This window comes from Haliaeetus albicilla, chromosome 16 (assembly GCF_947461875.1).
Source record: "Haliaeetus albicilla chromosome 16, bHalAlb1.1, whole genome shotgun sequence".
In the NCBI taxonomy this organism is placed as follows: domain Eukaryota; kingdom Metazoa; phylum Chordata; class Aves; order Accipitriformes; family Accipitridae; genus Haliaeetus; species Haliaeetus albicilla.
The window spans coordinates 31,530,692-31,546,351 of NC_091498.1; the positions used below are offsets into that span (position 1 = coordinate 31,530,692).

The 15,660-nt window shown below is 59.6% G+C and overlaps 2 protein-coding genes across 4 annotated transcripts; one reads left to right on the forward strand and one right to left on the reverse strand.

Annotated features, from left to right (window-relative positions):
* The first annotated feature begins 2,458 nt into the window (after positions 1–2,458).
* On the forward strand, positions 2,459–9,374 carry CD5 (CD5 molecule). 2 transcript variants are annotated; one of them, XM_069804287.1, is made up of 10 exons: positions 2,459–2,739; positions 3,991–4,029; positions 4,425–4,721; positions 4,802–4,864; positions 5,122–5,430; positions 6,362–6,646; positions 6,945–7,076; positions 7,487–7,540; positions 7,886–8,008; positions 8,191–9,374. In XM_069804287.1, the coding sequence occupies exons 1-10, from the start codon at positions 2,688–2,690 to the stop codon at positions 8,274–8,276; spliced, it is 1,440 nt and encodes a 479-aa protein (XP_069660388.1). In that variant the 5' UTR covers positions 2,459–2,687; the 3' UTR covers positions 8,277–9,374. The 2 variants fall into 2 exon arrangements, with proteins under 2 accessions (XP_069660388.1, XP_069660387.1); XM_069804286.1 differs by lacking the exons at positions 2,459–2,739; positions 3,991–4,029 and having other exon boundaries at positions 4,045–4,721.
* Positions 9,375–9,710: 336 nt separating this feature from the next.
* VPS37C (VPS37C subunit of ESCRT-I) lies at positions 9,711–14,746 on the reverse strand. Of its 2 annotated transcripts, XM_069804300.1 has the most exons (6): positions 14,691–14,746; positions 13,621–13,726; positions 12,653–12,768; positions 12,404–12,575; positions 11,932–12,014; positions 9,711–11,663 (listed from the first exon to the last, which is right to left on the reverse strand). In XM_069804300.1, the coding sequence occupies exons 3-6, from the start codon at positions 12,743–12,745 to the stop codon at positions 10,917–10,919; spliced, it is 1,095 nt and encodes a 364-aa protein (XP_069660401.1). In that variant the 5' UTR covers positions 12,746–12,768; positions 13,621–13,726; positions 14,691–14,746; the 3' UTR covers positions 9,711–10,916. The 2 variants fall into 2 exon arrangements, with proteins under 2 accessions (XP_069660401.1, XP_069660402.1); XM_069804301.1 differs by lacking the exon at positions 13,621–13,726 and having other exon boundaries at positions 14,691–14,709.
* Positions 14,747–15,660: the final 914 nt, after the last annotated feature.

Consider the following 15,660-nt stretch of genomic DNA (forward strand, 5'->3'; position numbering starts at 1 on the left):
GGCATGGCCGGGCAGTGACCTGGGGGATGTTGATGCCCAGGGGGTACCCATGCCCAGTAGGTACCGATGCCCCAGGGCGGATAACCCAGTTCCCACTGGGGCATGGGGCAAAGGGCCCATGTGTCATCTCCAGCCACAAGACAGGTACATCAGCGTCAACTGTTTATTTGAGCTGCTGCTCCTGCACGCAGTGACAGGCGCTAGGAAATGCCATTTCCACCATCATTAGGATAACAGCAGCGTGCTGACAGCCAACAAGCCTGTTCCTGCTTGCACTAAAGGCAGCTCCTGCTTCTTAAAAGGCTTCTCACGGGCAGGCAGCATGTCAGCACGTCCCAGCGCTCTCCCCCGACCCCTCCGGAAAGATATTATAATCATCCTTATCTGTCACAGCGTGCAGACGATGCTGAGCTGACTTGCATTGCCGGCAGCAAGAAGGGATGCTTTAACTGAGCCACGGCACAAACCCCATCTGCGGCATGTCAGGGCCTCCAGAGCCAGCCACGGCTCGCGGGGGGGAGGTCTGGACCCCAAGCACCCCACATCTGTGGGGGTCAGGCATCCTCGGATAACCAGGGGGGAGGTGGACCTTTCCTAGAGGCAAAGCATCCCAGGATGCCTCGGAGTGCATCACCGACCTCAGGTCAATTTGGGGTGAGAGGGGCTTGGCTCCTGCCCACAGAACCCCCCGGGACTGGCCCCAGTGCAGCCCCAGCTGAGTCCCACGGGAAAGGTTGGCCCTGGATCGGGTCTGTGACTTGCACCCCTTTCCCAAGACATTGCCAAAGCTGCGCCAGCCCAGAGCCCGTGGGTGGGTGGGGGGCAGCACCAGGACCCCCAACACCCCATGGAACACCCTGGCAGGGCTTATTCCCATCACAGCCCCAGCCTGGTCTCGGGGTTCAGCAGGAGCCCCAGGATGACTGGGAGGGGATGGGAACAAGCCGGGGCTGCAGGGAGCAGGTAGTGCAGCACCGGCAGAGGCAGGCAGTACTCTGCCTGACCAAGGGGATGTGGAGGCTGTAAGAAGCCAAAGGAGCTAGGAGGGGATTGCCGAGCTGGGTTACCTCCAGGGATGCCGGGACCTGGCTGGAGACGGTGTGCCTACGCTGCCAGCATCGCCTGGCATCTCTGCCCGACCTCCCTGAGCATCTCTGCCTGGCCCTGCCTGCGCCTGGCAGCCCACGGCAGCCTGCCGCTCACCGCACCCCAGCAAGCTTCCTCTTGAGTCATGGAAAATCTTCAACTCGGAGAGAGTTTTGGGGCAGGAAACTCCCAGAGGAGCAGAGCCCCGGCTCTGGGGTTGAGGACCGGAGCATCCCTCTGGACAACAGCCCAGGGTGGTGGCAGCAGGAGGGGACAGGAGCTCTCCCTAACCTCACCGAGCTGCCCAATAAGCCCAGTTTCCTCAACACCAGGCCCCAGCTGGGTGCTCTCCTTTCAGCAGAAATGCCACCGGGTCAATGGAAAACAGCTGCCATCGTTAGCATGCATGACCTGGATTTGGAGGAATTAATTAGGGCACAATCAATTAAAGCCTCTCCCTTCCCTAGTCCACCACTGCTTGTGCCCCACGTGCCCTTGCAGGGATATATGGTGTCCCTGGGTTGCCAGCAACTGGGAGAAGCAGGGACATGTCTGGATGAAACCTCCCCAATCCCATGGGGCCATCACGGTGCTTCGGGTGCTGCCGTAGCCTGCAGGGCACGTGGTGGCTTGGCTTGGCGTGGCATCGTATGGCATGGCATCGTATGGCATGGCGTGGCATGGCATGGTGTGGTATGCATCGGCTCCTTTTCAGGAGCTGGCGGCATGGGCAGTCCCTGGCACAGCACATTTCCTGCCCTGGCACGGCAGTGCCGCTCACCTCGACCGGTGACCGCAGGCGGTGGTGAGGGTGGCGGTGCAGCCAGGGCAGAGCCGATGCAAGCCGGCAAGGAGGAGGAGGGAAGCAGCCACCGGCAAGGGGAGGCTATTTTTGGCAGCGGCTTGTGTTACGTGAGAGCGGCCACAGGTCTCCTTGTGGCAGCGAGGGTGGGATCCGGCGCTCGTGGGAGCTTGGGCTGTTGGGTTTAGTGGCTGTCACCCATTTTCCCATTGCAATCCAGTGTGCTGGCTCCCAAAAGAGCTCACTGGCACCAGGGAGCTGCTGCCGGGGCTGGGATTCCCCCTGGTGAATGCTGCCAGCTCTGACCACCCAGAAACCTCCTGCACCCCTTGGCTCGTCGTGCCCCCCCCGGCTCTACTTCGGGTGCCATCTCTGGGTGCCCTGGGCTCTCACTTAGCCATGCTGCCTTCCAGTCACCAGCAGCTTTTTGGGGACCCAAGGGAGAGCTGGGGTCCCCCTGAGCCCTGTACATTCACCGTCTCCCGGGCTCACACCCTCTGCAGAGATGGGGGGCTGATGGGGGGACCCCGGGATGGGTTGGGAGGGAGCCCCCCCCAGGTTTCTCTCCCCTTTGCTCTTGCTTTCATGCTCAGTGGGACCTGGGGAGGCAGCTGCCAGGTTAAGACTTCAAACGAGCATAGATGTGACGCAGAAAACCACAGAGGGAGGAAAAACAGCCTGTTCCTGCCCGTCCCCCCTTGCCTGCCTTCCCCGGGCTGGGTAGCAGAGGCGGCGGTGCCCCCGGCAGCCTCCCGCTCAGCCGCCAGCGCCGGGGCGGAGGAGGCAGCTGGCCGTGCTGATGGCAGCCCAGTTGCCCACCCTGCACCTGCTGGTCTTGCTGGGGATGTGGGGTGAGTACGGTGGAGGGCTCAGTGCCGCCAAGGGGTATGGGGTGTGGGGGCCATGGTCTCTTTACCGAGCGTACCCGCTGTGCCGGCAGCTCCGGTGGCAGGGATGCAGAAGGGGACCCAGCCTTGCCGCAGCCTGGGACCCCTGAAATCCCATGGCGAAACCCCCCAGCTTTCCTGCTGTCAGGCAGCCAGGCGTATTTCGGGGGGGCTCAGCCCTGTGCCCTCAGCTGGGGCTCACTGATGCTCCCGTCTCGGCTCACTCATGGCACTGGGCCGGGGGTCCCACATGCCCGTCCTGGCCAAGCCCCGAGCACGGGGGCTCGGGCCGGGAAGGGGGAGAGGGGCTGGTGACCAGCAGCGGGACCGCCGAGCCCACACCGAAACGCGGGCAGCGAGGAGAGTACAGGCACACCTCAGCCAGAGCCACGCGTGTCCGGTCCCTCCCGGCTCTGTGGGTCCCCAGGATGCTCGTCACACGCCAGGAGTAAGCCTACGGGTGCTGGGGGGCAGGCAGCCGCCCCCCAATCCTCCTTCTCTGCCAGATCCTGCCATCCCGGCTGCCCCGTGGTCCACATGGCGCAGTGGGCAGCCACATGCACCGTGCTGCTCCGGCTCATTGCTGTCATGGTGGGACCATCCATTGCTGCTTGGCCGTACTCTTCCTACCAGTAGTGACGCTAGCTAGTTAGCGGTAATTAGCAGGTGCCCTTGTCTGTCTTTTTTCAGCCATAATTGTGTACCAGCAGATGGATGGGCAGCCTGGCAGGCAGTGCTATGGCCAGTTGCGTGAAGTCGTTTGTATTTATTTATTTTAATTAAAGGTGTGAGGAGGAGGAGCAAGAGCAAATTCACCGAGAAAGCCAGAAAATGGTCTTCTATTGCTAAGGAAAAAGCCAGCACAACCCAGCCTCCTCCTCCTCCGGCCCCAAGCACCAGGGAGGGGCATGCGGCCAGCCTGGGGCTTTGTTTCCATTGCTGAGCTTTGGGGACAGAGGTGTCCCCCAAACATTACAGCCGGGTCGGCGCAGAGTATGGCATGGCCAGGGAGCTCCTGGCCACCATCGCTGGCTCATTTCCACTGGCAGCATCTTTACCCTGACGAAAGGCTGACCTGAGCCCCCAGAATCACCTTTCTCCCCCAAAATAACCACCAAGAGGCCAAAAGCCGGGAGCCTCTGCCCTCGGCTGGGGGCTCCCACCTCCCCTGGGGCAAGGAGCAGGACTGACGCCCTGTCCCCCTCTCTCTTGCAGCCATCCCCAGCCATGGAGGAGCCACCCTGAGCGCTGGAGGTGAGAGCACACGGGGACAAAGCCTCGGGGACCGCGCCGCGGCTTCTTTAGCAGCTCCTCGGCCGTGGCTTTGTTAGCATGGCGGCTGCCAGAGCTGCCTTGGCCGGGAAGCTGGCTCTGCTGCATCACGGGCTCCATGCAGCCTAGTGTCCCAGCTCAACCCCACGGCACCCGCACATACCCCCGCAAGCCCCCCTGCCTGCCCGTGCGCCCCCCAACACTCCGTTTCCTTCCTGCCCCACTTTGCAAGAAGCCCCGGCTGCCGCCGCGGGGCACACCGGTGCCAAGCGGCCAGCCTGACTGCAGCGACGAGCCGACAAGGGCTTTTCCAGCCCCGGGTGGAAAACATGCTGCAAAGGGAAGGAAAGCCCCTAACGCCCGTGCTTTCTCCGCAGAGCCCAGCCTGCAGCTCATCGGCGGCGGCTGCCGCTGTGCCGGGATGCTGGAGGTGAAGTGGGATGGCAGGTGGAGCCGCGTGTGCCGGGACGGTGTGAGCGAGCCCAGCGTGGACGGCATTTGTCAGCGGCTGGGTTGTGGCCCCTCCATCACCAAACCCCTCCAGCTCGTCTTTACCAGCAGGAAGGAACCACCAAACACATGGCTGCTGAAGTGCACGTGGCCGGTGGCCACCCCGGCGACATGCCACTGGGTGCTGGGAAATTGCACGGAATATGTCATCGTCATCTGCAGTGGTGAGCCTGGACCCCCACCCTGGCCACCCCTGTCCCAGGGGACCAGCTGCCCTGACCTCACCTTTCTCTTCTTGTTTCAGAGCCGGTGAAAACCACCCCCAAGACCCCAACGTTACCGCCGGCCACCACCCCGGAGCCCACTGGTAAGAGCCCCATCCCTGCCCAGCCCTGGGCATGGCAGAGGGGAGTGGAACGGCAACGGCCAAACTGGGGGCACGCACAGCAAAGCAAACCGCCCCCCGCCTTGCGAGATCGCCTGATCTCATTAATAGTGTTTGCAGCAAGGTCAGGCCCATTAAGCTTCAGATGTGGTGGGCTCGAGGACTTTCTGCTCAAGAACAGAAAGAAATGTCGTCTTGGTCTGTAACGAGATGCTTTTTTTTCCCCCATCCCTCGTCAGGACCCGCCAGGCTGCGGCTGGTGGATGGGGACTTTGGCTGCTCGGGCTTTGTGGAGCTGCACAGGCAGGGGTTGTGGGGGGCCGTGGCGGAGAGCCCGGGCATCTGGCTGGAGCTGGCCACCCGCATCTGCCAGGAACTCCACTGCGGCACCTCCATCGACAGCCGTAGCTACGCCAAGCCGGAGCGAGGAAGCCACTTGCCGGTCCGGTGGGAGGTGGTGGAGTCCTGCAAGAGCCATTCACTCTTCGACTGCTTCAACAGGACCAGTGCCCGGCGGGGGGAAGAGCCTGCCTTCATCATCTGCTCCGGTAAGAGCTCGCCCCAGCGTGGTCCCTGCTCCTTCCCCGGACCCCTTGCTTGCCCCAGCCGACCGGCTGAGCAGCCCATGGCGTGCTCTGGGGCCGTGGGCTGCTTTCCCCCTTGCAGAGGTGTGAGAACCCCGGCGATATCGCTGGGCTGGATGCCTGGCCGCAGGCTGGCCGGGCAGCTGAAGCCCCGGGCAACGCAACAGCCCCATCCCCATCTGCCCCCCCCCACCCCATCCACCCACTCCTGCTCTTGCTCTCCTGCGTGCGAAGGCAAAACAGGAAATCTCCCTGGTGCGCTCGGTTCCTGGCAGCGGCACCCCCAGCCCTGGGCTTCGAACGCAGCGGCGTTGCAAGTAGGAAAACCCGGGGAGCGAGAGCAGCGGATAGCAAGCGCCATGTTAGCACCCCAAAACCCAACACGGGCGTGCGGGGTATAGCGGCAGAGCCTGGCACCCTGCTCGTCCGTACTTCTCCGGTGCTTGCCACGAGCATCTCCCTGCTGTGAACACCTCCCCTGCCACAAGCATCTCCCCGCGGAGCGGCTTGGTGCCGGTACCGCAGCACGGAGAGCCAAGCCACGGGGCGAGGAGCGGGCTTGCTTCGGGTCCTGCCATCTGCCCGAGCTTAAAAGCCCGCCTGTGGGATTTGGGGGTTTAACGGGCTGCACCGCGGCAGCTGGCAGAGCGGGCTTCCACCGCTGCGTTTCCCGGAGGGACAGCTCAAAGCTCCTCAACGCGTGGCCCCGGTACGGCTCGCACGTATCCCCCCGGTCCCAGTGGCACAAGGGGAAGCCGAGATGCCGTGAGCATCCCTGTGCCAAGAGCCGGTCCCGGCGGAAGGAGGACTGCGCGCCGGCAGGATGCCGAGCCCCATGGAGGCAGCCGTGATGTCTCCCCGTGGGTCTGACCCCCTCTCTGCCTCTCTCCCCCAGGCTCCCAGCCCCAGGCCCTGCGGAGGCTGGCGGCTGGCCCCACGCCGTGCGAAGGGGACGTCGAGGTCTTTCACGAGGGGCAGTGGCATGTGCTGTGTGACAATTCAGTGCAACGAGCCGAGTGGGGCAGGCAGCTGTGTCGGGAGCTGCGGTGCGGGAACCTCTCCTCCAGTACCGAAATCCGGGACCCCCCTTCGATGGGTGTCACCTGTAAGGGTCACAACCTGCACCTCTGCCGCACCAGTCTCGGGGCTCTCCAGACCTGCTCCAGGACCAGAGTTGTGTGTAAGCCACCGAACCGGGCTTGATCCCCGGGGGCACCGTGGGGATACGGGCAGTGCTGCCTGCAGCACCCGGTGCCGGGCTTCCCTGGCTGAAAATCCTGCTCCTGCTGGGAGCTGGAATTTCCACGTGTGAATGCCTCGGGAATGGGGGGAGGATGTGAGCTCGGGGCAGGGGATGGGGAAAAACTTGCCGGGGCTCCCTGCAGCCCTCCTGGCAGGGCGGTGGGTGCTCAAGCTCCCAGCATCAGCCTTTGCCTGGGCACGAGGGTCTCGTCCGGTGACACCCATCCTCTCCCCAGGCCAGGACTCAAAGCCGCAGCCCGCCGGCACGGCAGCAGGCACCATCGTGAGCATCTGCCTGGCCCTGCTTCTCTTCGGCATCCTCCTCCTCATCTGCGGCCCTCCTGCCTACAGGAGGCTGATGAAGAGAAGTAGGTGACAAGCTCTGGAGCTTCTCCTCCTCCTCCTGCTCCGCAATCACCACGTGGCAGCTCCATGCATCCATCCCTGCTGCTTCCCCCCCATCCCCTTTTGGGGGGGGACGGGGGTTGGGAGATGCACATGCTGCTCAGCCTGACAGATCCCCCCTGCCCCACGCGGTGTGGGCACGGGGAGGGGGGTGGCCGGGGGAATGGGGTGCGTTTTGCAGGGATTAGGTGGCGAGTGGACACAAAAGAGCAGGCGGAGGGTCTCGCGGGGGGATTACTGGGCAGGGGAGATTATTTGGGATGGCATATGGGGCTGGCGGGGGGGAGGCAGCCGGAGGAAGCGAAGCTTGGGGCAGGGGCATTAGCAGGTCCTGGGAGAGATCCCCCTCTCACCGCTCGCCTCTGCCTTCCAGTCTCCAAAAAGAAGCAGCGCCAGTGGATCGGCCCCACGGGACTCAACCAGACGGGTGAGGAGCAGCGAGCTGGTGCCCCCCGCCCCCCCCCCCCACTACCATGGGGCTGGGGCTGCTCGCCCCCGGACCGCAAGAAGCACCGTGGGGCGGAGGTGTGAGCGGGCTCGCGCCCAGCCCCGGCTCTCGCTTCCTGCCACCACGTTGACTCATGGGCACGATATTAACTCAGCCAGGAGAGCCGAGCCCCGGCTCGCAGCGCGGGAGCAGGTCCCGCTTTTAATCAGCCCCCTTCCCCTCCCAGGCAGCGGGGTGGTGCGTCACCTCGAACCTGCTGCTGCAGCCCCAAATCCTCGCCCCCCCACCCCCCAATCCTGACCCTTCTCCCACCATTTCTTCCAGTCTCCTTCCACCGCAACAGCACCGTCACCCTGAGGCCGCGGGCAGAGGGGCAGCGGGTGCAGGGGGGGGACAACGACTACGCTCAGCCGCCCCAAAAGAGCTCCTACCTCTCGGCTTACCCAGGTAAGCGCAGGAGGATGCCGGGAATGGCTCGTCCGTGCTCCCTTCCCACGCGCGCCGGCGGGGATGAACCGCCCGGGGAAGAGCGTCACGGCAAAACTTTTGCCGACACCGGGGGAGGTGGCTGTGCCGGGGCTGGGGTGCACCCCCAGCCGCCATAATGAGACACATCCATTCCCCCGCAGCCCTGGAAGGCATGTGCAGAGCTTCCAACCCTCCGGACAACTCCTCCGACAGCGACTACGACCTGCATTCTGCCCGCAGAGTGTGATGCCCCTCGCCGGAGCTGGCACCCCCTCGGGCTGCCCTGATCCCCAACCGAGCCACCCCCCCTGCTCCTGCCCACCACCCGGTGCTGTCCCAGGGTGGTCATGCACACGGCAGCAAAGCTGTGCAACTGCTGATGTAGCAGCTTTTCTTGCATTTTCTGCAAGCGACCTCGTTTCCTTCGTCAACCGCTTTCCCGCCCTGCAGGCAGAGGTGGGATGCAGCACAAGAAAGGTAAATTTCGAGCAACCCGATCTAGCGAAAGATGTCCCTGCCCATGGTGGGGGGTTGAACAAGATGATCTTTGAAGGTCCTTTCCAACCCAAACCCTTCTGCGATTCTCTGCGATGATGAACTGAACGAAGCTGACGGAAGAGATGACAAATACCTGTGCTGCTCACCTTGGAAGAAAGCCTGCCTGCTTCCCCTTCCCATAAGCATGATGGGAGACCTCCGGGGCCAGACTCTCCAACCCTTGCCAGACTCGGAGCCAAACCCACCCGTGCTCCTCCGTACCCGCTCATACCGGGCACCAGGCATGCACGGCTCAGCTCTAATCCAGCCTAGCTCAGCTTCGGCTGCGCCCCGGTACCCAAGCACCTTTCCGAGAAAGCTTCTTCTTGCTTTTGAGACTCCCTTGTGGGAGAGTGCAAGGTGGAGGAGGTTTTTAAAGCTATTTGCATGAGTCTAAGAGGCAGCCTGGTTGCAGCAGGCTTCATACCTGCACTGAGAGCTGAGCAGCCACGCTCATGGCCGGTTAGAGGGGGTTTGCAGACTTCTTCGTCTCTCAAAACCAGGATAACCACACTCCTCCTCCCACCTGGGCCAGGCTGAAAGCGAAATTGGCTGCTGTCTGTCAGGCGCTCTGATACCGGGGTGCTGAGCTTCACGAGAAAGACTGCGAGACCCGCGTCTGCCGGGTTCCCAGGAAAGCTGCAAAGACACGCGCTTGGCTGTGTTTGTGTGGGATGGCGTGAGATTTGGGCAGATGTATAAAGCAAAGCATGGATGTGAGGAGCATAGGGAAGGCAGAAATACCGAGAACAAGTCAGAGATATTTAATAAGCAATAACCGTTGTAATAAAATTGGTTTTTCTAGTAATTACATCTTGTTCTCTTCTTTCCAACGCTACCAGTACTGTTCTGTAGACCATCTACTTGCCAGGTGGGGAGGGAAAACACAAGACAGTGCCAAAGGAGGGGAGAGACGGGCTGATGCAGAAGAGCCCCATGCAAATGGGCCCCTTAGGAAAGATGAAAACAAGAAAGCAGGAAAGAGGAGTTTGAAGAAGATGGTCCTGCAAGAGGGTGAAAGGTTTTATTGACAAAATCAAGAGGAAGTTGGTGTAAGGATGCCAGGAGGGCATAAAATGATCAATAGAAAGTGTCAGCTGGATGCCCCATCATTTCCGAAAGCAATCACTGCTGTGACCCCGCATGCAATTCATCAAGTTTTATTACTGTAATTAACCACAGATATGGAATTGTTTCCATCAAACCCCAGAAGCATTTGCCTTGTTCTAGTCCATTAGTAATCTTTCCTTATAAATAACTTACAGGGATACAGGCAGGATTCGTAGGATAAAGTGCTGAGCAAAGCAAATCCCATTTCCATTAATGTTAACTCATTGCTCCATCCATTACCTAGTGTTTTGTGAGAAGGGGGATGTGAGGAAGGCTGGAGACTGTAGCACCCCGAATAATTGCCCCGTTTCCCTGGGCACCGCAGGAGAGGCCGGGGATACAGGAGGAGGCTGCCGAGCCCCAGCGTTTCACAAAGCTGGGCAGGAGGCACTGACTCCCGCTCCTCCCTGTGACCTGAGGCACGTGCCCCCAAAGCAGCAGCAGCCTGAGACATCGTGCCGGCCCAGTTTACTTCAAAAGCACAGATAATATCCATGCATTGAACTCTGGGGAGCTACCAGAGCCTTCGTGCCCTTGGCGAGACAGCGCACAGCCGGCCCAGCCTGGGAAGGGCTCCCGTGCCGGACAAAAGCAGCAGCGGTAAAGACAGCCACGGATCTCAAGGCCTGGCCCACCCAAGGGGTGAGCTAGCTGCTTCTCCTGCTACAAGCAGTTACAAATCGCCTGCAAGCCGGGCAGGCTCTGCCTCCCGCTTCCAGGAAGGTCCTTGGAAAGCAGTGAGTATTTTGTGTATACTGTCAGAGATTCCCACTGTGTCTTTTGAACACCTGTGAAAAGGCTTAGAATTATGATACTATATCTGTTACCCACATAGCAAAGGACAGGCACACACGGAGCGGTCTCTCTCGCTCACCCACGCACACTCCCGCGCACGCAGACAAGGGGGTTCGGCTCTCAGCGGCTGCAATCAGTGCACATCGTTCCCACATACCCCAGCCGAGTACCCAGATGACTACCTGGCTTTCACACCGGAGCCTGGACGAGCCGATTTGGAAGCGAACACTTCAGCGCACCAGCGATCGTCACAAACCCAACTTAAAGAGCTGCAGCTCGCGGGGACAGTGTCAGCCCGCCTGACGCCCGGAGCCACTACTGTCTCTTACCCTGCGTAATGCTTTTGCACCTATGGGTTGAAGAGCAACGTTCTCGGTTTGCTCTTCTTCCTCAGTCCACAAAAAGAGGAGGGAGCAGCAAAGGACGCTCTCCCAGGAGTCCTGATTTAGTAGCCAGGCCAAGCAGGGCGCTGAGGGTTTGGAGGTGGGGGGTACCCAAAGGGCGGGGGCAGTCCAGGAGGATAGGGAGGCTGTGCGGGGATTGGGAAACTAGGGAGAAGGGGCTGGGTCGGGTAGGGACACTGCGGTCTCCCTGCCCCAGGGGGAAAGTAGGCAGGGTACCTGGGTCTGGGTGGCGGAGGAGAGGGGTGAGAGCCAGGAAATGGTGGGGGCTGAGGTGGGCCCCTGGACGGAGACCAGGAATAGCCCGGAGCTGGAGAGGAGCCTCCCGAAGGAGGGCTGGGATACCCCGGCACGGAGTCAGCAGCCTGCGCCGGCGGGTATCCCGGACCTGAAGGAGGCTTATAGGGAAACGCGGGCTGGGTGCTCGGCTGAGAGGAAGCAACGTGTCCCACGGTGACCGGGGAGCCAGAGAAAGGAGCAGGAGGGAGATCTCCATGGACTGTGGGGCCGACCGGCATGCTTGGGGTTGGGCTGTAGGGCAAAGGGAAAGAAGGAGCCCCTGAAGGGAAAGGCTGTGGCTTCGGCGGGTCTGTGGGCCCAGGTATGTGAGGAGGCGGTGGTGGCTGCTGAGAGTCCCTGCCGGGCTCCTGCGACGCTTCTGACTTCCTCAGTATCTCCTGCAGCTTTTCAACTCTGACCCGGCGCAAGTGGGACAACTTCCTCATCATGGAAAACTGCTCAAGAAATGTCTCCAGGGGCACCTCACCCTCCAAGAACTTCTCGGCCATTTTCTGGAAGAGAACACAGCCTCAGGTTCAGCACTGCATCCCTCTACTCCTCTTCTCCAAGCCCAGCTTAGGATTTATGTCTCTCTCAGAGACACATAGAGGACCATCGCACCACACACAAGCAAACAAAGGGCAATCCAATTTTTCGGAGCAAGAACGCCAAACTCCAAAGAGATAATCCTTGATTTAAGGGATTAGGTTTGGGAGTGTAATTACAAGTCTTTGAGGACTAATCACTTGAATTGCTAATGGATTTAAACCTTAAGCTCACCTCAGACTCCTCCTCAATTTTCTGGCTTTCCACCTGCAGGAGATCCAGCAAGGTCTGAGGATGCATTGCTGCTGAAAATTTCTCTGGGGAAACAGAGAGCAGCAGAGCAAAACATTAAACACAAAACAGTGAAAAATCATTAGCAAACAGCCCTGTCGCACTCTCACAGGAATGCCTTCCTGCCTTGAAAACTGTTGATGGAAGGAGCAAATCTGAAGAGGAAAGAACCTTAGCCATTGCTGCGCTAGAAGGGTTTTTTTGCTGGGATAGCATCCTTGATCTGTCCAACTGAGTTTGACCAGGAAACAGGAGAATATAGATTTTATAGGCAGCAGAGTCCTTTCTGCCACCACCCTCAAGAGTTCCTCTGCTCAACATGGCCAAGGGAAGCAGAAGCAAAAGGGAAGGATGTTGCACTAACTACAGCCCACGTGACTCCATCGGAAAGCATGCAAGGTTTGCAAATGCTCACCCAGTTTTGCCTTTTGCTCTTTACACCGCTCAGCCAGCTTCTGCAGCTCTTCATATTTGTTAAAGAGGTCGGTGCGCCCCGTCTCCAGCGGCGCCTGGAATTTCAGGTTCTGCTCGGCCAAGCTCCGGTTGGCAGCAAGGGCCATCTCCCTTTCCAGCTGCAGCTCCTGAACCTGCGGAAGGAGACGTGACAGTCAGCACAGGCGAAATGCTAAAAAAGCCTAGCCTGTGTCACACCATCCCCACGCACCTCCTGGGACTCCAGGGCCAGGCGCTCGATCTCCTCTGCATTTTCCTGCAGCTCCTGGAGTTCCTCCACCGTCCGGTTCCTCAGGGTGTCCATCCTCCCAGAGGAGCTGCAGACTCCTAGGAGGGGGAAAGGAAGTCAAATAAAGATGAGGTTTTCTAAAGCCAGCTCCAAATAGGTACTAATCCGATTAGTGATTTAAAACCAGCTTTGCTAAACTGCTTGAAACGGCTACACCAGAGAAGTTCCCCTGTGCTATAAAGAATCAGCGAGACTGAGGGCAGAGTGAGAAGGAAAACAGATCTACTTGTTCCTGCTTTGGCAACTGACTTTTTTCCTTTTCACAGCGTATTTGGAAGGATTACTTGTGTGTGCCAGACGGTTTTGTCAAGGAAACACCTACTCACAGCCACTCGATAGCAGGGCGACGTCACCCTGACTCTCAAAACTCCAGCTGGCTTCTCACTGCGTCGTCCCATTCCAGCTTCCCGTTCTGCTGAGCAAACCTCCCCCATCTGCTCGCATCCAACCACCCACAGCCCACACTCACTGGTGGGACCACCATCGCCACCCTTGTCTTCCCGTACCTCACCACCTCTCCAGTTCCTCAGCTCCCATCTCATTTGATGTGTTTTCTTTCCATGTTTTCCTTTCTAGCTACATGGTGCCATCACTTCCCTCACTTACTGCTGTTACCCTTAGAAAACACGAAGTGATGGCATTATTCGTTTGAGGTGAACTCAATCCAATACTTGTGATTTTAAGAATATTACTAAAATCAGAGAAATAATGGATTTTCTGCACTACATCCATGACTTATTCCACATAATCCAGGCTGTCTGATATTTAACAAATATCAGACGTTCATGTCACAGGTTTTAAGATGTGGGGTGCAATAATGCAGGAGTACGCTAAAAACAGGTGAGAAACACGGGAGCAGTGCACTCCCACTGAGAGGGAAAGGGACATACCAAACAGATGGGGATTTCGGCAGCGTCCTAATTGCTTGTGGCTCTTCTACCTTTCACCCGGGTGAAACATCCCAACGATCTCGCTCTGGGAGCGTTGTGTCAGCCTCTGCACGTAACACAGAATGACGAGGTAAGGCTCAGGGTTACCAAATCTCTTTGCCCAGGATCCAGCCAAACCTGTCCGAGTAACAACCACCTAAAAGCCGGGAAACTACCTCCCTTACTACCTACGTACGTAACTTCATCACTCTGCAAACAGAAATAAACTTTTGTTTGGGGTTTTTTTGTTATTAATGAGGCTCACAGAGTGTAAGAGGGAAAAATTAGAATTAGTGGCAAACAAGAAGCTCAGTCCCTGCCACCGTGCAGGCGTGGAGGTCACTGATGGTCTGGGGGAAGCTTCCGAACAGCCCCTGGTGAGGGTGGGCGCAAACAGCTGGCACTACCTCGGCTCTGGCTGGGCGCCAGCACTGGGCAGGGGCTCTCACCTCCCGGATCTCACCATTTTTTAGCAGCATTCCGGTAAGACGCAGCCAGTGAGGTGACACTTGGCCTCTCCGAGAGGAACCACACGGGTCCCCGTGGCTCAGAAAGGCTGGGGCACCGGTGAGGGGCTGCCCGCCGGACTGCTACACCCTGGACACCCCCTCGGTGCTCCGTCCCCGGTTAGGGAAATCCTCCCCCAGCCCTGGGGGTGCCCATCCAAGGCCTATCCGTCCCAGCACCCTGGGGGAGCCGCGGAGCGAGGCCAGCCCGGGCCCGCTCTCCAACCGGGACACTGCGGAGACCGCTCCGCAAACACCGGGCCCGTCCTGGGCGGTGAGGGGAACGGCAACCAGGAGGCTGCGGCCCACGGAGACGGCGGAACGGGGTTTCCCCCGCGGCTCCCGGTACGAGGCCCGGCCGAGCCGCTCCCCCCCCCCCGCCCGGCGGGTAACGGCTGTCAATCGCCCAACGGAGAGGCCGTGAATGCCGGGGGCAGCGGCAGGGCGGGCAGAACCCACCTCCCCTCAACGAGACACGAGCGTTCGGCCCCGTTACCGGCTCCGCCGCCCCCACCCCGCACTCACCACCGCGCAACCGGGACCCTCCCTCCGCCCAGCGCTTCCGGCTTCCGGCGCGGGAGCGGAAGTGGGCGGTGCCACCGACAGGCTGGGGCGGGGACGACGACGACGACGACGACGACGACGGGGGAGAGATTGCCCTTCCCGGAGGGGAGGAGGAGGCGAGTGGTACATCCCGCCGCCGCCATGTTGCGGTGGAGAGGCTGGCGGGCAGTCGGGGTCTAGGCCTCTGTGTCAGGGCTACCGTGCTGCTGCAGAGAGGCTGTATTTTATACATACTACGTCTGTTTTTAATAAATATTATGTCTTTGCCTGCCGGTGTAGCTCTCCTCGAGCTGTGGCGTGCTCGAGCCTTCATGTCCTACCTGTTTGTGCCATGCTGGGCCTGCCCTGACACTCTGGTACTTTCCCCCAGCTGCCTCCCTTGTAATTGACTTTAATTGAATTTTTCTTTTATGCCTTCCTGGAAGAATTGCCAGTCTGCTAAATTATTTTGTGTGATTATTGATGCGTCCTGACTCCCGTCTTCAACACCATAGCAATTAACCTGGGTATGGCCGGCAGCATTGCCCGACTCCAGTGTGAGCTTGAGCACTGCAAGCAATAGATTTGTCAGCTTCACCTGTCAGCCCCAGGGACGGTAAAGTAGGGGCTGCTGCTCCCGGTGAGCATGTGTCCCCCAGTCACCCTGCCTGCCATCAGGGCTGTGGAGGTTTGGAGCGGTGAGGGCAGCTCTGTGGTTCTTCCGTACATTGATTCAAAGTCTCCACGTGAGCCCTGAGCAGCAGCTGCTGCGTGGACACTTTTGTCTTCGCTGGCTCGTTCAGAAAAGCAGAAAGCTATAGAGCCACAGACAAAGATTAGGCGAGATTAATCATTATGACAAGAGTTAAAAGGAGAGCATTACAACAAAGCTTAGCATTGCGCACAGAGCAGGCAGCTGGTTGAAATTCAGGCGTAGCGGGTTTGGGTTGGA